General features: G+C 38.5%; 1 protein-coding gene across 2 annotated transcripts in view; it reads left to right on the top strand.

The window, feature by feature from the left end:
* LOC105224079 (cell adhesion molecule 2) overlaps positions 1-23,455 on the top strand; it is a 79,870-nt gene that overhangs the window by 37,853 nt on the left and 18,562 nt on the right. The window contains exons 6-10 of one of the 2 annotated variants that reach the window (XM_049457758.1): positions 1,123-1,251; positions 2,489-2,623; positions 7,385-7,534; positions 13,496-13,585; positions 14,077-14,223. In XM_049457758.1, coding sequence (XP_049313715.1) covers positions 1,123-1,251; positions 2,489-2,623; positions 7,385-7,534; positions 13,496-13,585; positions 14,077-14,223 — 651 coding nt within the window. The remainder of the gene's footprint in view (positions 1-1,122; positions 1,252-2,488; positions 2,624-7,384; positions 7,535-13,495; positions 13,586-14,076; positions 14,224-23,455) is intronic. The other variant, XM_049457763.1, reaches the window with a different exon arrangement.

Here is a 23,455-nt window from a genome sequence, read left to right as displayed (position 1 = left end):
TTAATATTTTTTGTATTTCTATCAAATCAATTGAGGATTTAGAAGCAATCCATATTAAAACAGGAATGTACTTCATCTGTATCTGAAATCAATAGCCTAGTTAAAGAATGTGTACAAAAAATTAAACCTATGACCTAATTGTTATTTGAAACTCATCATAGTCTGGCAATGGAACATCTATTCCATCGTCATCAATTGTGGAATAGGCTTCGCAGTCTCCAAATATAACACCTTCTCTGGCGGTCAGCAGCCTGCAGAAATGTTTCCTCCATAGTTTTAGTAAACTCAGAACATCAGCCAATAGATTACCACTTTGGATCTTACAAGAGAATGCTCTGGTCTTGAAACTTTCCGTGAGTCGCCGTATCTTTTCGTAAAATTTTCGATCATAACCCCTGTCGGGAAGCTTGTCAAGCTCTTCATACACATCCATTTTGGACTCTTTCTTGTTTTGTCTGCATATACGTCGTGCTCCCCTCTTCAAATCTCGGTATTTATCGCACTACGCTCGTGTTGTGGTCGATCCTAATATTGCGAGGAAGGTAGTCTGTCTGATTTCTCTTCACTGCGTTGTGTCGTCCTTTTCGTTCCAGCTATTATTCGCTGATGAGTGCTCATAAAAGGCATTTTTGGTTATATCGTCCTTATTTTCCATCGGAGAGTGGATATATTCATATGGCTAGCCGCTTGTTTCAAGGTCAACGCCAGGTGACAGCCGCACTTCTGGTGAACAGACAGTGCAATTAGGCTTCAGCAAACTCTTAAACTGAATTTGCCAAAGTGGCTCCACTGAAGCTTCCTCTAGGCCTCTTAGTCGGGACCTCAGGCTCTACAATGTTAGCTATGGCACAGGGGTTACTCACTTTTCCAGGGTACACGGCGAGGATGCAAGAGTAAAAATTGGGTACAGTCCTACAACTGTAACTGCTTCACTAGAAGCATAACCATATCCCATTAATTTAATAAAAAATCGACGTAAAAATACTTCAAATTTTCTATCTCCACAAAACCTCACTAATTACTTGTTTTCTATAAACTTACATTTAATATCCTTGCTTTTGAACTTAAAAATAATTGATATTATGTTCTTAAAACACCTATTCTCTTCTTTTATCTTTCCAGTCATCGCCTACAATGGCTCCTACCTGACGATCACTAAAGTACAACGCCTTAATATGGGTGCATATTTATGCATCGCCTCGAATGGCATTCCGCCAACGGTCAGCAAGCGCGTAATGTTGATTGTGCACTGTAAGTATATCTACTAAATTAAATTAACATTTAAACTTGCTTAAGGAAAGATCATGAAATTATCGTTGTAGATATAATATGGTTACCAATTTTCATCTATGACTACCACTGTTTTTCTCAAGCAATTGCTTCATTAGGACCTAAATAGGTTATATCAAGTTTGTCACGAAGTTTGTAATACCGAGAAGAAACGAAAATCTCGAAAATTCTCTTAGTTGTTGAGATGTCTATCTAAAATTATGCACAAGTCTTTCAAGATTCAGTTATAACGGGTGATTTTTTTGTGGTTAGGAATTTCATGCATTAGTATTTGACAGATCACGTGGGATTTAGACATGGTGTCAAAGAGAAAGATGCTCAGTATGCTTTGACATTTCATCATGAATAGACTTACTAACGAGCAACGCTTGCAATCATTGAATTTTATTACCAAACTCAGGGTTCGGTTCTTTTTTATCGACAAATTTTGTTCAGCGATGAGGCTCATTTCTGGTTGAATGGCTACGTAAATAAGCAAAATTGCCGCATTTGGGGTGAAGAGCAACCAGAAGCCGTTCAAGAACTGCCCAATGAAAAAAATGCACTGTTTGGTGTGGTTTGTACGCTGGTGGAATCATGGACCGTATTTTTTCAAAGATGCTGTTGGACGCAACGTTACGGTGAATGGCGATCGCTATCGTTCGATGCTAACAAACTTTTTGTTGCCAAAAATGGAAGAACTGAACTTGGTTGACATGTGGTTTCAACAAGATGGCGCTACATGCCACACAGCTCGCGATTCTATGGCCATTTTGAGGGAAAACTTCGGACAACAATTCATCTCAAGAAATGGACCGTAAGTTGGCCACCAAGATCATGCGATTTAACGCCTTTAGACTATTTTTTGTGGGGCTACGTCAAGTCTAAAGTCTACAGAAATAAGCCAGCAACTATTCCAGCTTTGAGAAGACAACATAGTCCGAAGAAATTCGGGCTATTCCGACCGAAATGCTCGAAAAGTTGCCCAAAATTGGACTTTCCGAATGGACCACCTAAGACGCAGCCGCGGTCAACATTTAAATGAAATTATCTTCAAAAAGTAAATGTCATGAACCAATCTAACGTTTCAAATAAAGAACCGATGAGATTTTGCAAATTTTATGCGTTTTTTTTTTAAAAAAAGTATCAAGCTCTTAAAAAATCACCCTTTACATATAGACTATACAATCTCTCTGATTATTTTTTACCTTTCTTATAGTTCCTCCAATGGTTTGGATACAAAATCAGCTAGTCGGTGCTGCCACCGGCCAAAACATAGCACTTGAGTGTCAGTCAGAGGCGTATCCGAAGTCTATCAACTACTGGACGAAAAATGACACGATCATTGTGCCGGGTAAGTAAAAGGAAAACAATTTAAGCTTAATTATAAAATAACTCCATTTTAAAAGTTAAGTTTTTAATATTTAAACACAATCACTTTTTTTACTATTTTTTGATTTTCAACAAACTTAAACTAAATGAACAAAATTGTGGTTCTTTAAGCTAATTGCTCTGCAAAAACAAAAAATATTTTAGCATATATGTAGTAGTTAAATATAGAAAAAGAAAGTGCAACGGACGTTTAATTAACTTCTTGTCAGCCATTTTTCAACCGCAATCACACAAATGTCCAACAACACACACATATTTATGTACATATATGTAGATATATTCCAACAGACAATCATTGCTATGAAAGCGAGTAAATACTTGGACAAACAGTCAGTGAAAGTGTATGAAGAAGGAAGCAGTGTCACCAAAAAATAGCACACACATACAATGAATGAGAAGTGTATGTACGTGTGCTATAAAATAATTGCTAAGAGAGTTAACAAAACAGAAGCAGAACGTGGTATGGACACAGTCCATCAGTGAACGCTGTACGAATCGTAAAAGCATCCGCTCTGAACGCCTGCACATTGCACTGCCACCGAGTTCTTTCCGAAAATAAAAGTGTAATGTCCGAAAACGTATATATCGTATATAACTACTAATATACATACATATGTATATGCAAAAGAGATGACATATACATCAAATGACAAAACCGCTAGTGGTTGAATGAAACATACTTTTGAGGATTGAGTTAACTTCTCGTATACCCTAAGTGACAGTTAGATGACATAAAGGACTGAATGAGATAAAATTAAATTCGCAATATTTTATAGAAAAGGAAATATTTTAAAAGAACATACGGTTTACTATCTCATATAGTTGCCATCGAGGTTTGGACGTCATATATTACTATCCACCAACTTGCTGACTGTGCCCAAAAAATAAGGTGACATTGTATTTATTTTGAAAATTCTTTATTTATTCTTCCAAATCAATTTCGTCCCCTTCAAAGTAATCCTCTCCCGATGCAATGCACTTATGCCAACGGATTTTCCAATCTTCGAAACACTGGTTGTAGTCACTTTCCGGGATGGCCTTCAGTTCCGGCTTGAATCTCCTCTGTCGTATAAAAACGGTGTCCCCGGAGCGGTCTTTTGAGCTTGGTGAACAGCCAGAAGTCGCACGGCGCCAGATCAGATGAATACGGTGGTTGCGGAACGATATGGGTTGAGTTTTTGGCGAAATGATCACGAATTACGAGGGCACTATGGTATGGTGCATTATCGCGGTGTAAAAACCAAGAATTGTCTTTCCACAATTCCGGCCTTTTTAGGCGTTACGCAAACGACGCATAACGTTCAAATAATATTCCTTGTTGACTGTTTGACCGGTTGGAAGGAATTCATAATGCACAACACCACGATAATCGAAGAAAACAGTCAACATGATCTTGAGTTTTGAGCTACTTTGGCGCGATTTTTTGGTCTCGGCGCTCTTTTGGCACGATAATTGCTCGATTGATCAGTTGTTTCGGGGTCGTAAGCTCAGATCCAAGTCTCATCGCCAGTTATAATGCATTTCATGACACCCTGGTAGTCGGAAAGCATCGTTTCACACACTTCAACGCGACGCTTTTTTTCCAAAAAATTCAATGTTTTCGGTACCAGTCGAGATTTGACGCGCTTGAGGCCCAAAACATCTTTCAAAATGGTATTGGCTGAGCCTTTCGATATGCCAACTTCATCAGCATCAGGTCTCTAATCTAACGGTTTTTCAACACCAAATCTTTGATTTGTTGAACGTGAGCTTCGTCGGTTGAAGTTGATGGTCGCCCTGGACGCTCTTCGTCTTCGACACGTTCACGGCCGGCTTGGAACTCACTATACCACTTGTAAACATTTTTTTTAGACATAGCCTCATCACCAAAGGTTTTCTGCACCATCCTCAACGTATCCGCAGCAGAAAATTGATTCCGTAAACAAAATTTAATGCAAATTCTTTGCTTAACAAATTTCGACATCGCAAAAAACGAAAAACTCACTTTTAGCAGCTCACAAAACGACACGTATCTCAAACACTAATGAATATTTTGACATGAAATTTGACATAAATGTGACTGACAGTACTACCAACCTAAAAAAAAAATAATTCTCCAAATCCTTCGACGCGCGCAGTTTAAATTCAAATGTCACCTTATTTTTTGGGCACAAGGTTTGGCCAGAAAGTAATAGAACTGATTTTCCTCCCCCGTGATTGGTTAGTTGTCTCCAAGCAACTGGAGAGTCAGGACAGACATTTTCGTGCGACGTGTTTCTGTGAGTCGTGGAAGCCGAAAATGCAGCGTTTGTTGGAGCAGAGATACGGGATGAAATTCTGTGTGAAACTAGGTAAATCTGCGACAGAGACGTTTGATATAATCAAGTAGGCTTACCCAGATGTTGCTTTAGCAAGAAGTGGTGTGTTTCGGTGGCACCAGGCCGTTTTGGTGGTCCGGGAAGAGGTTGCTGATAATGATCGTGCTGGGAGACCTGCGACTTCGACAAACACCGACAATGTGACTGGAGCGCGCAAAACTTTTGAACTCAAACCGTCGACTAAGTATTCGTTTCATTGACCAGATGTTAAATTTATCAAAAACTGTGGTTCGTGATATTGTGATGGTCCCAAAACTGCTCACTGAAGACCAGAAATTGCGGCGGATACAGGATATACTGGAATAACGTAATTCTTTCCTTGTCTGAAAAGGCCGATGAAAGGCAAGCATTTTGAGACGACTCATGAGATCCATGAAGCAGGCACCTCGGCTATCAAGACTATTGCGGAGTATGCCATCCGTGACGCCTTCAATGCTTGGTATCACGGTGGCAGCGCTACTTCGACGAAGAAGGAGCCTATTTTGAAATCTTTTATAGAATTTTAAGGATCGGTTTAATACATTTTTTTAAGTCACTCAGTCCTATTATTTTCCGGACAAACCCTGTATATGAACTGAAATTAAATATAATGAAATTCGCACATAGTGGGAGTAAGTATGTTCTTAAATCTACATATAAATATATATGTATATATACATATCATGTTAATATTCGTACACACTAATGCAAATAAAGTCTGTCAGGCGATTGTCAACTTCCTCGTTTACTTTGCTATTTATGTTAGGGAGAGCCAAAAACTAAACTATCGAATTTATATAGCAAAATGTAGTACTGTGGACAAAAGACATCTTTATTTAAATTTCGCGAAAATTCATTTGACGAAATATTTTTTTTTTCTTTTTGGCTAGCATGATTGTCAGTGATATCCGTGCCAAATGTTGCATCAAACTAATCATTAGTTTTTAGTAGACTTGAAGTACATACAGTGCATTTGGCGATTTTTACGCTGAGTAAAATTATTTAACAAAGAAGTCATATTAAATTTTATCTGCAGAATCAAATTTCTAATTTCGAAATGTTCAAAATGTTGGAAAAGACCTTCACTGGTAAGTGATTGTCGCGAGTAAGGATTTTTGATTGGTTAAAATTATTTAAAGAGGGCCGTGAACGCGTTGACGACGAACCACGTCCAGGACGGCTATCAACATCAATAGTGCTTGAGAATCAATGATTAACAGTCAAAGATCTTATCGGCATCGTTGGAGTGTCGGTAGGATCGGTGAAAATCGTTTGAAAGATCATTTGGGCCCAAGTGCCAAAATCACTAAATTTTTTCAAAAAAGAGCGCGGCGTTAACGTCTGCGGAACAATGCTTTTCTATTACCGGTCGTGAAATATATTATATCTGACAATGAGTCTTGGATCAATGCTTAAGAGCCGAAAACAGATGATCAATGGGCCGAATATCGTGACAAAGGAGATCCGAAGCCGAAAAACTCACGTCAAAGCAGTTCAAAAAGCAATGTTATGTTGGCAGTTTTCTTCGATTATGGAGCTGTATTGGGGCTAAGGGGAATTACTTCGAGAAATTTCAAAGTTATGAACAAAATCGTACTATTTTTTGCTCATAGTAGTTTGGCTACAAAGCATTCAAAGTTTCCTATATTAATAGTAGCAAGTTCTATAAGTAGTGTATTTAAACCCATGAAGACGATATATTAGTTTTCTGGTTCACCCTAATGAATGTGCATGCGTATATTTTGTGGTGGTTTTGGAGTCATATGCAAATAAAGACGATAAGAATTCAAGAACGTAATGGATTTTTGTGGTTGAGCGACAAAGATGCATGCAAATAAATTAAAATTTCAAAACGAATTAAGTTCAGACAGTACGAAAGCATTTTTTTGTTTAATTTTTGACATTTTTGTTCTGAACAATTTTCTTGTACCTCAACAAATGAGAAAAAGTATAAAGTTAAAATATTTTTAATTTTCTAAGTCAGGGTATGCTCACAAAGAAAAAATTAATTTCGATATTTATATTCAGCTTAGAAAAAATTGCGTAAATAGTCGTAGATAGCCTCTTTAGTATATTACTTTTTCTAACAGCAAACTTGAAATGTCAAAACCTCCTAAATATTGACAGTTGAAAGAGTTCAGGTAGTTATTTTCTTGTTTCCTGACAATTGTTTTTACCAGAATTGAAGTCCTTGTCAATTTCAAATTAAAACTTTTCCAAACTTTCAGAAATTCCACGCATACATATATAGTATACTGCTAGAAAACACGTGTTATCGCTATACACTTTTATCCGTTTTCGTAAGCATAATCATAAACACATTATGTTGCTTACATATACATATGTATATATTTTTTAACACATCATGTTATGTTTTTATTTTGCAGGTGAGCACTTTGCATCCGAAACTTTTGAAAGTGGCTATAAAATAACTATGCGTTTAACCATAAAAGATGTTGACACATCAGACTTCGGTTCTTACCGTTGTGTGGCGAAGAATTCTCTTGGTGATACGGATGGCACAATCAAACTCTATCGTAAGTGAACGATGAATTTGAAAAACAAAAATATTTTTACACTAATAAATACTAACACAACAGCTAAACACTCTAAATGATGCACTAATATATGTATATGTAAAATATGAGCTTGCACATTGTAGAGAAGAGGCGTACTTTTTTGTTATGTTTACTGTAATCGGCAGTCAGGTCATTGAAAAGAGAAGGGCGGTGAAATAATAATATCCTTTTACTTCGACTATTCCCAACTCCAAACCCTACCATGGAACCACCTGATTAAATATTACTTCGTGGGAGTGATAAGACTGTTAAGTCTCATTATGGCACGGACTGACTGATGGTTGATCTGCTCTATATATCTCTCACTTTGTCACTTTGGTGAGAGCTTTCCAGTTCTCAGTAGACGGACACATGAGTGCTGTCAAATTCACCACCCTAAAACTAACTCCAAGCGTAGTTTTGAGTTTTTCGCTTGTGCTTAAAAAGCGAGGGCAAAAAAAGAATAAGGTCGGACAATTCAGATTAATGTATGTACAGGTAGGATCCAAAGCACCCATATCCATTTGGTATTTGGGTTAGGTGCAAATCCAAGACTTGCATGGTGTCAGTCGATCCACGAATAGATGCCCGCTATCACTGTGTGGGTCCACCGTCCTTTGCGTGGGTTTTACAACTGCTGTTGCCATATTGTAAAGCTATTGACTCTCTCTTTATTTGGCTCCTGTATACGCCTCTGATAACTTGTTTACCCGCTCGTATTCGTCACCCTGGATGTCAATGGACATCATACTGACTATTACTTCAGCAACGTCACTTGATATCGTTCGGAAAGCACTGGTAACTCTTACGGCCCACAGCCTGTGCACTATGTTTATCTTAGTATTCCAAGAGGAAGATGTGTAAAAGTTCAGTTAAGTGAGGAAAGTTTTCTGATCGCCATTGAATAGGCAGTGGCCAGAAGCGATAAATATATATATGGTTCAATCAGCACACTATATCCGAGCACCAATCTGAGTAGCCAAAAAATATCCATTTGAAAGCGAGCTAAATGAGAAGACAAACCATCCCTCCACAGGGTTGTGCACTGGGTTTCTGCACTGCCAGATTCCACCATAGAATATTCATCAAGCTACCTGACTGACTTCGGATTGAAAAGTCACCAATCAGATCGATTATATTGTCATAGACGGAAGACATCCACTACCTTGTTGCAGTGAAGATATCCATCTTCCTCTGTGGAGCAAAGAACTCACATCAACAATTGGAAGGAAGGTTCGACGTCGAGAAGCTGCAATCACAACAGACAGCCGAAAGATGTTTTCACCATAACACGAACGGAATGGGATAGATACCGAGAGTAAAAGAGAAAAAGGAGACGCATCTGCAAACAAAACCAGACAGGAGCCGAAAAGCGTGAGTACACAGAGTTTAACGAGCTGGGCGACAGGGGTAATGCCCGAAAATTCTTCGTCGACTAGCAGAAAGTTTCCTGGCCGCAGCATACTCTTGTAGAACCCCCAAAGGTGATCCCGTGAACCCGACTCCCCAATCGATGATGATGTAAAAGATGATCCATTGCCCGACCATGAAAAAGATCCCTACAGAGAGTACAAAGAAGTGAATCAAATGGGTTTGTTAGTGAAAATAACTCTTGTCATCAGACAAACAGTCGTTGCATTCGCGACTTGGCTTCCACGTCACTGTTAACAGTCATAACTTCGAAATCGTAAATAATTTTGTCTATCTTGGAACCAGTATGGAACAACAACTTCAGCTTCGAAGTCCAGCGCATCTAACTCTTGCCGACAGGTGTTACTTCGGACTGAGTAGGCAATGGGGAAGACAAAACACAAAATTCTATAAGTCATTCATCATCCCCGCCCTGGCGTATGGTGCAGAGGCATGGACAATGACAACATTTGATGAGTCGGCGCTATGAGTTTTCGAGAGAAAGGCTCTGCGTAAGATGTAATGACTAGATGGGGAAGGACCTGGCTGCAATTGGAATCTTCAATTGGTGCTAAATAGCGAAAAGGAAGGATGACTGGACTGACTCCGTTGGACTATTTTCTGTGGTGTTAAAGATAAATGTTACGCCAACCATCCAGAAACAATTCAAGATCTAAAGTACGAGATTCAAGCTGCTGTAGCTGCCATAAGGCCTGAAACCATCGAGAAAATACTCCAAAATTGGGTGGACCGGATAAGCTACTGTAAACTCAGCCGTGGTGGTCATTTGTCGAAATTGTTTTCCACAAATAAATTTCATAAAACAACCTTTTAAACAAATGTTAGACCTTTGAAAAATATCAAGCCGTTTTTTTTATTGACTCTTAAAATTTAAAATTTTATCTAGCGCACTCGTTACAAAGATGTTTTCAATGTAGATAGCTTAACCAAACACATGTAAATGTAGTATATATGCAAAAATAAAATATAGTCGTTGATTCTAGGGATGTACTGGCTCGTAAGCTAAACTTATAAACAATTATATTATTTAAGTATTTACTTACTTGTATACATCCAAATGCAATAGGCTTCTGTTGGTTTAGCAGAATTACAAACTGCATTTTCGTACTTAGATACATACAAAGTTGTAATTTTTGGTGAATTCCTTGGCTCCTTCATTCCTATGCCTACTTGACTGTATCTAAGCTGACAACCGAAGCGTATTGCATAATTAATGTGGCACTAATTGTAATGGAGTTGAACAAGGATACAATATAGTACATATGTACTATACAACCACACTCAAATCTAACCATAAGCAACAAAGCATTTGTGTAGGTGTTTAAGTACCATGTTAAAGATACTCGTATGTTGGCCAGGAGCCTTAAGCACTTAGGTCAATAGTCAAGTTGCTGCGTGGTCGGCCAGCTTTGAAGCAGGTGTTAATTATTAATGTGGGTGTTAGAAATTAAGTCTAAAGATTTCGGTTCGCAAATAATTGAATTGATTTATATGCCAGATTACAACATAAATATTTACTGATGCATAATGTTAGAAACCATATAAGGATAACTCATTATTTTTACTTAATTAACCAACATAGAGTTAAGAAGGACTACTAATTAAAATAGTTTTGCATGCAAGATTTTATGAGCGTTTGTTGGTTAATCAGTTAGCTAAATTGTATTTAAAATAATATGTACAGTAAGATGAGATTAAATACCACTTAATTTCAGAGGAAAAGAAAACTTCTAAAACTTTGTTGTAGATGTATTATAGGCAATAAAACAAAAACGGTTTGGGATATCAATGAAATTATTTATTTTTGTGAAAATACGTTCGATGCCATTATGTATGGAGCTAAATTTCTTTTGTCTGGTCACCACGGTAACGCTGGAAGAAGTGCAGACTCTGACCTCAATTTTCGACGGGTTTCAAGCATAAATTAGCCGATACTGTTGCAATTTCACGTTCGATATTCATTCAGTGTTCATCAATCGTCGCTGGCTTATTAGCATAGACCATAGGCTTGACGTAGTTCCACAGAAAATAATCTAACAGCGTCAAATCGCATGAGATAACACGTTCACCAATCTTGGTTTTCAATAAATATATTGTGACATTCGCTGTGTGTCTTGTGGCACCGTCCTGTTAGAACCACATATTGTCAAAGTTCATATCATCCAACTCGGGCCGCTGTCTTTTAATTCGCTGAGCTATGTCAATGTCGTCGTACATCTTATACAGCTGATCGTTCCATCGAATGCGATATTCGCCATGGCCAATGCACAAAGGACCACAGATTCTTCACAGAACTTTTCCCTCGAAAACTCGTAACGTCGACTTATCAGATTTTGTCATCGTCTATGCCTCTGCACCATATAGCAGGACGGTAATAATGATTGACTTATAGAGTTCGGTTTTTGTTCGTTGAGAGGGGACTTTACTTTTCAATTGCCTACTCAGTCCAAAGTAGCATTTGTTGGCAAGAGTTATTCTGCGCTTGATTTCCAGGCTGCCATTTCTAGTGGTGTTGAGACTGGTTCCAAGATAGACTAATTATCCAAGATCTAATTATGTTATGACTGGCAACAGTGATGTGGGAGCCAAGTCGCGAGTGCGACGACTGTTTGTTTGATGACAGGAGATATTTCGTCTTGCCCTCGTTCACCACCAGACCCATTTGCTTTGCTTCCTTATCCAGTCTGGAGAAAGCAGAACAAACGGCGCTGTTGTTGAGGTTGATGATATCAATATTATAGTGTCGCCTTGTCTGAAAAATTGTTTGGTATCGAACGGCTCGGATACGTTCTTCCCGATCTTCATGGAGCTTTAAGTGATGCTCAATGTCAGTTTACACAGCCGTATTAGTTTAGCGGAGATACCAAATTCAGACATCGCGGCATAAAGGCAGCTCCTTTTCGTGCTGTCGAAAGCAGCTTTGAAATTGACGAATAGGTGGTGTGTGGTGGTGTGTGTCGAGTAGAAAATCGTTCGGCGAATGTCTGTTGTGATTGCAATTTCTTAATGTCGAACTTTCCTTGTGTTTGTTGACGTGCGTTTTTTGCTGCACAGAGGCGGGTGCGTATCTTGCCTGCAACAAGAGTCGATGTTAGAACCTCGCATCGAACGCACGTCTAGAACACTAGAGACGTGTCTTCCGTTTGATGACAACATGATCTATTGGGTTGGTGGCTTTGTTGTGGCTGACCACAACACGTTCGGGGTGGGATAGATCCAAGAGTTAAAGAGAGCAAAGAAACGAATTTGCAGACAAAAACAGAGAGAGCCCGAAATGCATGAGTATGAAGAGCTTGGCAAGCTGCCCGACGGGAGAAAAGCTAGAAAATTCTACGAAAAGATGCTATGACTAATGGAAGGAGCATACTCTTCTAGACATCAAAAGGGGGTTGTTTTTTTCATTGGGTGCGTTTTTTTCGTCGGGTTCCAAACCCAGCGCACAATCCTGTGGAGGGGATATTCCGCCTTCTCACTTTAGCTCGCCTTCCAACGGAGGTTCTTTGGCTACCCAGAGGATACTTGGTCTAGGACCGGAAGTCGTGAGCTGCTTGAGTCATATGCAATAGAATCGTTTCTGGCACTCCCAAGTGAACGGCGATCAGAGAACTTTCCTCACTTGCGTGAACTTCTACACATGACTCCATCCTCTAAAAAATATTCTTGTAGAACCCAAAGTGGGGACTTAACAGCTGATATTCAGAGCATACTGAAGATATAAAGGGAACACTTCTTCGGTCTGCTGAACGTCGCTAAAAGTGTAACATCTGGAGATGGCTGTCTGTGGCAAATAACTCTGCTGATGGAATTAATAACCGCCACAAGAGAAGCTTTTCAAGACCGACGGTCCCAGTTTTTTTGCCAATATGAACGACGGTTTCTACTAAATTGGTATTATGAACTCGGCTAAAATGTAGCACAACTTATCGAACTAAGCGGCACTTATTTGATATAAATTTAGTCATTTTAACCGTGCTCTTGAAATAAATTACTACAAGGATATTGGATGCAAGGATAATGGATATTTTGGCCTTGGCCTAATATATCAAAACTCAAAGTTCCTACTAACAAAAAAATAATATTAATGAATTATTTTCCAACAAACCTTTCTGTGGTATTTTCCCTAGTATTTTTTCGTTATATCGAAGTAGCATGTGTTTCCCAATTGGCTCAGTTTTATTGTTGTGAGGAGGAATGCGAAACTTTAACTTTGGTTTAATACAAATAATTTCTCTGTTATGTTCTACTTATTTAATGCAAAAATTTTTATATTTCCCATTTTTTATATTTTTACTAAAAACTATTACAATTTAAGTTAAAAATATTTCTACGAATTTAACAGAATATCATAAAATCTTGTTATACATATGTAAGACTGATTAAATTCTTTCACTCTCTTAAATACTTTAAATAAAACTATGCAGCTTCCAACTCAAGTCATTTACTATACTACACTCTACTCTCTTTCACTCTCCTTGTCTTTGTTCTATATTTTCTCTTTATTCGTTGCAGATATTCCGCAAACAACGACAGTCACCACATTAGCACCTACGGTGGCTCTAAATACCGTGCCAGTGGTGGTTACGAAACACAACAACAAAGGTGTGTAAAAATACAAAAAACTGAAAAAATATAAATTTATTCAAATTTGTACTCAAACAGTATTCAAACAAACATTTTTTTGTATATTTAAGTTAATTTTGGTGCTCCTCGCATGTTCTCCTCCTCACAGCAAGCAATATATAGAACAATAACAGATTTAGTTAGGTCTATAGCATCATAAGTCCTTACGCTTCCCCTAACATTCATTATTTCACTTTGGCTGCCCTTAACTTACCTGAGCAAATCCCTCAACAACTTAATACATCCACTTGTCCTATTTCTGTCATTATTTCATACCAATACTTCCTGTTTTATCGTTTTTCTTGGGGTGTTCGTTAGTAGAGAATAAATGAGGTTTACACAGAAGACACTAGTTATCATATATACCAATATATCGATGCACACAGCCATTTTATTATATACATATATCTATCTAATTTCTTTTAAAATGACAACAACAACTCTAATGTGTGCTCTCGTCGACAAAATAGATCAACGATTCAGTAAAAAAATTCACCGCACAAAATCAAATGTTGCAGATATTTCATCGTCATCATCCTTGAACAATGTTTATATTGGTGCCACATCGAGCTTATGGAATTCACAAGACCACGGCACAGGGAGAGAGCATAATCAATGTAAGTACATAAGAGAGAGATGATACTATATTCGATAATTTAAATTTTTAGAAGAAAGCTTTAAATGAATGAAACTCAGAAAAATAAAAAAAACTGTTTATTATTCTAATTTAAAACTTCCACGGTGAACAGAATCTCATTGCATTGCTCAAGAACTAAGTGAAATATTAGGTTGTCAAATATCACCCTTGCGCTTTGTTGCTCTTTATTCAATGCTTTATAAAAAGTGTTATAGTGATCGGATTTAGTTCAACCCCCCTTAGAAGCCCTCCTCCATATTTGCGAAGAACTTGGACAGCCACTTTTCACAAGCCTCTTTTGAGTTCAAGTGTACATCAACAAGGGCGTTCGCCTTTGACAGGAACAGGTAGTAATCGCTTGGCGCTATGTCCGGGCTATATGGTGGATGCAATAAAACCTCCCATCCAAGCTCCCGTAGCTTCTTACGAGTCATCAACGAAGTGTGTAGTCTGACATTGTCCTGGTGGAACATTACACCCTTCTCGTTGACCAATTCTGGACGCTTCTGATCGATCGCTTGCCTCAAGCGGTCCAATTGTTCGCAGTAGATGGTAGAATTAAGCGTCTGGCCATGTCAGATCAGCTCATAGTGGATGATTCTCTTCCAATCCCACCAAAAACACAGTAAAATCTTCCTGGCCGTCAATTCCGGCTTGTCTACTGTTTGGGACGATTCAGCGGTCTTCGACCACGACCGTTTTCGCTCGATATTGCTCTCCGTGGTACCAGATTTAAGTCACCGGTTAGACCTTGTAACTTTTGCTACTACCAGTTGAGCAACCATTTAACTAAATGACTAATGACATTTGTCGCCTGAACTTCAAATGCCTCTTCATTAGAATGAATCTCATTCAAAGTGAATAATATCAGCTGAAGCTGAGTATTACAGCATTATTTCAGACAAGACAATGCTGAAGTTTCGAGGTAAGCCAAATAACAGACATAGTGCATGTTGGATTTTGGTTACCTCTTACGACCGTGGGCAAATTCTACCTCTAGCCCGCGGCTTCATTTCGCAATTGGGCAATTCCACGAAATAGAACACTTCAAAATTGATGCCATTGGAATTTTTAAATACTACTGTACAGTTTGGCATAATGTCCGTCAAGCATTTGACCAGGTCTGGTATTTAGCCCTATTATGCAAAATAAACTTCTAAAATATATGTGAGATCCACATGCGCTAGTATATTCAAAGCAGCGTACTCGTCCCTGATCAGATTCGACTTTAACTCATGACGTGTCTCTTTCCGGAAACTGTATTCGCCCTGCAGTAGGGGCTCGACAAATGGAGCATTAGCATTAATATTTTTTTCAATAGTTATTTCAGATTATCTGAGGCTACGATTGCCAAGAACAGTACTTGGACAGGCCACCTGAAAAACAAGCGAAACCTGGAAGAGTTATGTTTTACCCAAATGTAATGGTTCAAAATATCAATAATTAGGACTTTCAGAAAAGAGTTCTTATCACAATAGTGAGCGCACTTTTATATGCGAGAAACGAAATTGTCCACAGATACCCATAGGCGCCCACTGAAATAAGTGGTGAGCCAAGTAGAGTTACTTTTTTCAAAAGCATTCTTTTGACAGATTAAGCGTGAGCCGTGTCAAAGAGTCATGTAATTTATTTCAGTTTTGTTTGTCATCTTATCGTTGAAAGACTTACGCCTGAACAACTTTTACTAATCGTTTAACTTTTTTACGAAAACTCATTTTCTGTAATATTCGCAACACCATCAACCATCTGAGGACACAGCATTCATTATTGGATAACATTCGACATAATAGATCACGTTCAACACGCAAAGAAGAAAATATAGCAGCTGTAGCTGAAAGTGTATACAAAGACCTTGCAGAGTCGATTCGGCGCCGTTCGCAGTGACAGCGCACAAATACGGCTTGTGCAAGACCTTACTAAGCGACATCGCTTTGCACTACGGGCTTCTTCCGAGTTTCAAAAGCATCCGACGTTATAGAGCCTATTTTTTGTTCAGCGATAAGACCAAATTACGGCTCAATGTGTATGCAAACAAGCAAAATTTCCGCATTTGGGACGAAGGGTAAGCTGAAGAGATTGAAGAGCTGCCATTTAATTCGAAAAAACAACGGTTTGTTATGGTTATGCGCCGGAAAATCATCGGTCCATATTTCTTTAAAAATTACGCCGGTGAGAACGTAACCATCAATGGCGACCGTTATCGCGCCATGATAAACGACTATCTAATACCTCGCAATGGATCGCCCTTTCGAAGAAATTAGCAGTTGTTGGCGGTTCCTTTGTTTAAAGATTCTTAGTTGGCAAGGTAGATTAAAAGCATTCTACCCAATATACTTTCTGATTCAGTTAATCTCAAACTTTGAAAATTAATCTTCAAAATGTCTAAAAACCATTTGGTAAACAACTTGGGGATGCTTGGTTTATATTTCTTTAGAAAGACAATAAACGCATGTTCCTTTCGATTCCTGGTACCCAAAACTATTGTAAGAAGAAAACGCACAAGCAACATAAATATATTTTGCATTTATTTCAAGCATATTTTCCATATTTAGTTTCAATGTTTGTGCACACGATTTGCATTCAACAGCAGCGCCACACTTTCCACTATGACAATATGACAAACGATTATGCCACTTGAGGTGTCAGCACTTAAGTACTCTCGCTCGGGTGGCGGGTGACTGCTCTCTTTTTTCTTGACACACTCGACGCTATGAACCCACCAGCAAAAGATGTCAGTTACAATTGTGCCTGTCAATATCACTCACACCGCAAAGGGGAAGGAAAAAGTACAGGAAATGCATTTGCAGTCGGGCAATTGCAGCCGGCGCTTTGAGAATCAGACAAACCAGCAAGATACGCATAAAGTTATGTGTGGCACATAAATAAGTGGAATTATAAATTTCAATTGGATAAGGAAAGAGTATATATGCTGAGAGCTTGCTAACTCGCTTCGATTGCGTAAGTGAAAGGTATGTAGGGAGTTTCCTTTTTATACCCTGAACAGTACGGGGTATGTAAAGTTTACTATAAAGTTTGTAATACCCAGAACATAAGGCCGCAGGCGCAATAAAATATACAGTAAGGGCCATAAATGTTCAGGATAAAAGTTCCCGGTCTTTTATTTTTGAATTATATCATTTTGAGTGAGGGATAGTGATAGGAAATGATAACGAGTTGCCAATCACCAAGGATTTTTATGCTAAGCATTGGTATGGTCAGTTTAGAAGTGGTGAAATGAGCACCAAAGGCGATGCAGTGGAATTTTCGATGACTGTAAAATGTAGTTGTTCGAGATAGCAGGCACTCAAGATATCATATCATACACGAATATTTGGTTATGAGAAAACCCTGCGCACAGTGGGCTCATTTTTGACAAAAACACGAGTTAATGTCACTCCGAGTTCCAATCGCATTTCGATCAGAAGTGTCTTGGAAAGCAGGGCGGTAGAGGAAAGTGTTGCCAGAAGTAAGCAGCTTCACTTCTACTGGGTTCAGGTCACAAAGGCACCGAGGGCAAAGAAATAATAGACGAGATTGCAAAAAATTGTGTACGCTAACAGCCAAAAAAGTGGTTAACATCACTATCAGACTGTAGGAACGTGATTGGAATACTTATTGTCTGGTGGCGAAACATGCCCACAGGATTGGGCTATTAGAACGCAAAGAATGCAGTAAATGTCTAGAGCAGTGTACCAGAGAAACAATGGAACATCTCTTGGGCATTTGTTCCGCATCGGCAAGACTACGCTGTAAGCATCTGAGGTCCCTACGATACGATACTCTGAAGGAGGTATCGATAGTGAGGTCACAGGGTCTGTTAAAATTCATGTCAAGTGTAGGCATCCAAAGATAACTACTCCTTTGGGACCTAGTAATTGAAATCCATCTGCTATCGCAAAATACCAAAACTGTTCTATGCGTAGGTTATTGATTAATCTAACTTAACCAATTGACAGTACTCCGAGTGGACTGATCTAGCCTCAGAGACTATTTTCTGTTCTCACAGCTCAAAAGGGTACTCGCTGGGCAAAAATAGTCACCTTCATTAAATTTGGCACTGATTTTTTCCTAAGGCAGAAATAACTGTGATAGTTATTATAGCTTCGTTAGTAGTCGACGTTAACTTTTTCCTGAAGGGACTGCCTTCAGAAGCGTATGCCTGCTCAGATGATGAGGAAGTATTGGCTGTTAGCTGGCTTAGCATTAAGATGTCGGAAGCATCCAACTGTCAATGCAAGCTGGCATACGTATGTATGTGTACATAATTTGTCAATATTCTAATAATAAAGGATTGCTAGATAGACACATGCATTTTCCACTATTTATTTTCAATTTCTGTGCTTGCCTCTTTACGCTTCTCTTCGCAACTCTTTGTTTTAAGCTTTTCATCCAACCTTGACTTATTTACATATATTGTATTCGAATAAAGACAGAGCTTTGCTTTGACCTGTGTGACTTGAGCTCGTATGATATTTTCCCAGATTTTGAACTTTGCTGGTCTCAAATTTCTCTGAATTTTCTTAATGCTCCTTATCATTTGATTTAATCAAGGAAAGAGTTATCTCGAATTTTGAATGAATTAAATGACATCTTGCAAAATGCATTTACGAAAATCAACTTTTCTTTTGAGAAGATACAGAAAAAGTACTCTGACATAGATTTATAAAGAAAAATATATAATATTTCAGAAGGAAAATGTTTTTAATGATTCAAAGTTTTTATATTTTAAAAAAATTTCTTTGTTTTTGTATGTTAAAACGACATGTTTCGTCAACTCCAGTTCTTTGATTTCCTTGTCCAAAAAAGAAATATCATATTTTTTTGCAGAAATTTATTTCATATGTGTGCGTTGGTTTCATGCACTTGTAATACAAATATTGCTCTGTAAATTTTGCGTACCGCAGTAAGCCTTTTGTACCATTTAAGTTCAATTATTCGTTCGCCGAAATACTCACTTTAGATTTATAGGCATTGATATCTATAGATAGATGATACCTTTTGCTTTACATACAAGCGTTTGTTAATTGTTTTCATTCATGTAACCCAATGAACAAAATATACATTAAACCGATTTGAACAATATGTCCGGAAATGTAGAGCTAAAAAACAATATACTGTCAGACGAACAGACGGGATAGCAGACAGGATCTTCGATATTTCCTTATTGCATGTTTCCTTCTGGAAACATTTACATGGTGCGGAGACATTCGAGAGAAAGGTTTTGCGGTAGATTTATGGTCCTTTGCGCATTGGCAATGGCGAGTAGCGCAGTCGATATACGACTTATACGATAACATTGAAATAGTTCAGTAAATTAAGAGACAGCGGTAACGCGGGCACGACATGAACTCGGCCGTATGGATGAAAACACTCCAGTTCTGAAGGCATCGATATAGTACCCGCCGGTGGAAGCAGAGGAAGCGTTAGACATCCACTTCGTTGAAGAGAGCAGGTGGAGAACAACACCCTATATCTATGTTGAGGTAGTATAGATCCTCAACTATACTACATTCATTATACTACCCCGAAGTGATCCTTGCTTTTGTCTTTAATATGTTGGACATGTGTATTTATAGTGTTTATTGGGTTATTGAAATATGTTCATGAAAATTTATTGCCCACCCAAAATTTCTAAAAATTGAATTTTTTTTAGTAGTAAAAATTTGGTTCCGTTTATTTCTTTGTTGCGCAGGACATTTGCCTAGTACATATTTATTTCTTTTTTCGCGAGAAATTAGTACCTAGTACATATTGACATTGGGAAGCTATTTTCACTTAAAAACGAGCAATAACATTTCTGCAACACATTTTTTCAATTTTTCACCATTTTTTGCCTTTTCATTGCCCATATCTGGTGATTAGATTTCCAGCTGCCGGCTGAAATGTCGTCGTGTAGACGCATTAATCGGCGTATGGCACTGGTGTTACGGATTCACACGCTATACTCTGAGCAAACGAAAAACAATGGCAACATGTTGCCATAAAGCTATATACATATGTATGTATGTATGTATATATTTGTTTGCATTCCAATTTCCACGCTTATTCATGGTTGAGTATTCGGGGTACAATTCTTTTGTGTTTTGTTTTTATTTTGCACACTTTTTTGTTGCTCTGCTTGCCGGATTAGATTGCACTTCGCTGGCAATTCTTCGTCGCTTAGTGATGACAGCTTTGACTATTGCAGCGTAGCGGCACTTCCTGTGCACTGCGGCAGCCAATGAACCGCGGCGGCGCTTAGTTGCGCTTGAACACCGACCGCCAGCCGTTAGCAATCTGCCACTATGGTTGTCGATTGGGTTTTGGCGCACTTTGATTGCTGTTGCGCTTTTTTGTTGGCACTTTTTGGCATTCGTTTTGCTTTGAATTTTTTTGGCAGCCCGCAGTTTTGATATTTTATGCTTTGATTTTGGCGAGAGCAATTTTTGTTGCACATTCATTCAGCACACAAAAATTTGAATATGAAAATTTTTAGCGAAATTTTTTGCATGCACGGTATAATTTTTTTTGCATTTCTTTAAATGTTTGAGAATTTGAAAAAAGTTTTATGCTTTATTTTGTTTTAAGTTTAAGCCTAAAAATATGCTGTTATAATAATATTTTATCAAATATATGTAATATATAAGTGATGTGTTTCGGTGGCACCAGGCCTTTTTGGAGGGCCGGGAAGAGGTTGCTGATGAAGACTGAGCTGGGAAACCTTTGACTTTGATAAATGCGGACAATGTGTCTCGTGTACGCTAAATTTTGCACTCAGACCGTCGACTAAGTATTTTGGAAAAAACGTCAACCCCAAGTTTTACGTAGAAGTCCTCAAGAGACTCAAACGAAGAGTTAAACGGGTTCGGCAAAACATCGCAGCCGATTGGAAGTTGCATCACGACAACGCCCCGGCTCACACCGCCTTTCTTGCGAACAGCTGCTTAATCAAGGGCGGCATCCCAATGGTTCCGCAGCCCTACTGCCGACTTTTCTTGTTTCCTCGCCTGAAAAGGAATATGAAAGGAAAGTATTTTGACACGACAAGCTGCATGCACCTCGGGTCTCAAGACCATTCCGGAGAATGCCTACTCAGCCCTCAGACAGAGTTTACTATATGAACACTTGTTTAAAGACTCGGAAATCCTTACATACTTTGACTACATGCCAAATCTCTTCGTTCATGGAGTTGCCAAACTGATCTCTGTCGCTTTCTTCTCAGCCGTTGGAAGAGAGGCACAATGAACTTCTTTACGGAGGCGTCAAATCTTGAAGGGAAGATTGGAAGGGAGCTTTCCTATCAACTCTAGCTTCAGACTTCCTGACTATTGCAGTGTTTTCCAAGTCGCGGTTGCAGCCATTAAGGTAGCAGTCGTTTTTCTGATCCGGAGTGCAGTCTCCTTCTGAGAAGTGATCCGCAACTCAGATATCAGTGCTGCCATACTAGCCTTGAACACATTAACAGTGTATTCAGAGCTAGTGAAAGACTGCCTTACCACGCTATCAATAACATCGAGTGTCTTTGTGATATGACTGATATAGGTGTCAAGTCACAGCGGAATCGCAGAAAACTGTAAGGCTGATGAGCTAGCAGGGAAAGGCACCATTGAACCGGTAGTAGTAGCATGGTGGCAGGTTGGTGCTCTCGTATCCTCTTGTGTTTTAATACTAGATAGCATGGTTTCGCAGCGGCCCAATCGGTACATGCGCTGTCGCAAAATCCTTTTTGCTCAAGATCGATCCCAAGAGATCTAGTGATCTCTTCGTCCTCAGTAAGGCTAAACCAAAGTCAAAGCGCTACTGTTGTCCATGTTGTAAGGCTGAAAATCTCACCAGAGGCCATTTGCAGAAGCTGTTTGGAAAAAGACGAGGTCAAAGCATCTCTTGACTGTCCAGCGTTTGGGAGGTCCAGCCTTAAATATTTTTCAGCGCATGCCATCAGACATCCACCGAACTGGCGGGAGTGGAAAATAAACTGATGAGCCTGATTGCACTGAGCGGCTACACTTTAGGTTGTAAGTCGAGAACTATTTGAGGTGTCGATTAAACATTTCAGTATGTTATATCTTAAGATATAACCTATTGAAATGCGACAAAAAACTTTCAAAATTACCCTAGGTTGAGGCCCTTAAAGATTGGTCAAAGATTACTTAGTATGTGCTTTGCAAGACTTTTGAAAGACAAAATTCTGTGCCATTCTATTTTCCACTTTTGCAGGGACTTACTTAAGTGCCAACTCCTCCATGCGCATACCCAAGAATTGCTCATGATATCAAGCAAGTTTGGGTATAATTCGAAATTGAATTTAGCAACTGTAGTGTTGCTACATTCCAACCCGAACTAATAAAACAGAGCTAAACATAAATTGCCAGCGTAAAATGAAAGTTTTGCAACACAAGAAATAAATGGCCACCAAATAATTGATTGGTTTTTATAGAATACGCTGCAGTGATAGTTACCATTAGTTTGGAATTCAATACTTCTGGCGCAATTTGTTCTCTATGCCAAACCACACACAAACACATACACATGTACTATTCAATATAAAAGAAAGCAAAAACCGGTGCAAAATTTATTTGTTCGAAAGTGCGAAAGTGGTAAACATTTGATATCTTATCAAAATAAAAATAGTGCTAAAGGGTGACGGTGATTGGAAGTATTGCCAAATAGCAAACGAGTTGGATGAACGAGTGCTGGTGGCCATTCAAAAGGACCTTAGGGACACTTAAGCAATAAAAATTTGTAACAATTTGTCCCAAGAGGTTGAAGGAAAAGACCAAGAGACTAGTATCTAAATGGACGTAAAAGTGAATTGAGTAGGGTAAAATGCCATAAATATATATGTACATATATATGATCTGTGAAGCTCATAAAATGATAGTGATTGAAACGGGTTTTTGAATTATATTGTGTTATAAAATTGAAAAAAAAATAAGGATGTAATACTACAAGAAAAGTTTAAAAGAAAAGTTTTCGCTTATAAGTTTTAAACTTATTATAATAAACACTGGCTGATTAAAAGTTTGTGAGATATTGACAACCAATAGGGGCTACATTGGTACTAACCATAAATTTGGTTACAAAATTCACAAAGAATAGAACGAGGAAAAATTGTAGAAGAAAATGTACTAACTTTTTATTACAATTTGTTTGCAGTGTCTAACCATATGTAATACTCATTTCAGTTATTTTTTTGCTTATTATCAAGTGAGTGGCCAGGTAAAGAATGTGTC

Source organism: Bactrocera dorsalis, chromosome 1 (assembly GCF_023373825.1).
Source record: "Bactrocera dorsalis isolate Fly_Bdor chromosome 1, ASM2337382v1, whole genome shotgun sequence".
Classification (NCBI taxonomy): domain Eukaryota; kingdom Metazoa; phylum Arthropoda; class Insecta; order Diptera; family Tephritidae; genus Bactrocera; species Bactrocera dorsalis.
The sequence above is the reverse complement of the archived record's forward strand: the minus strand, read 5'-3'. Positions and strand labels throughout refer to the sequence as shown.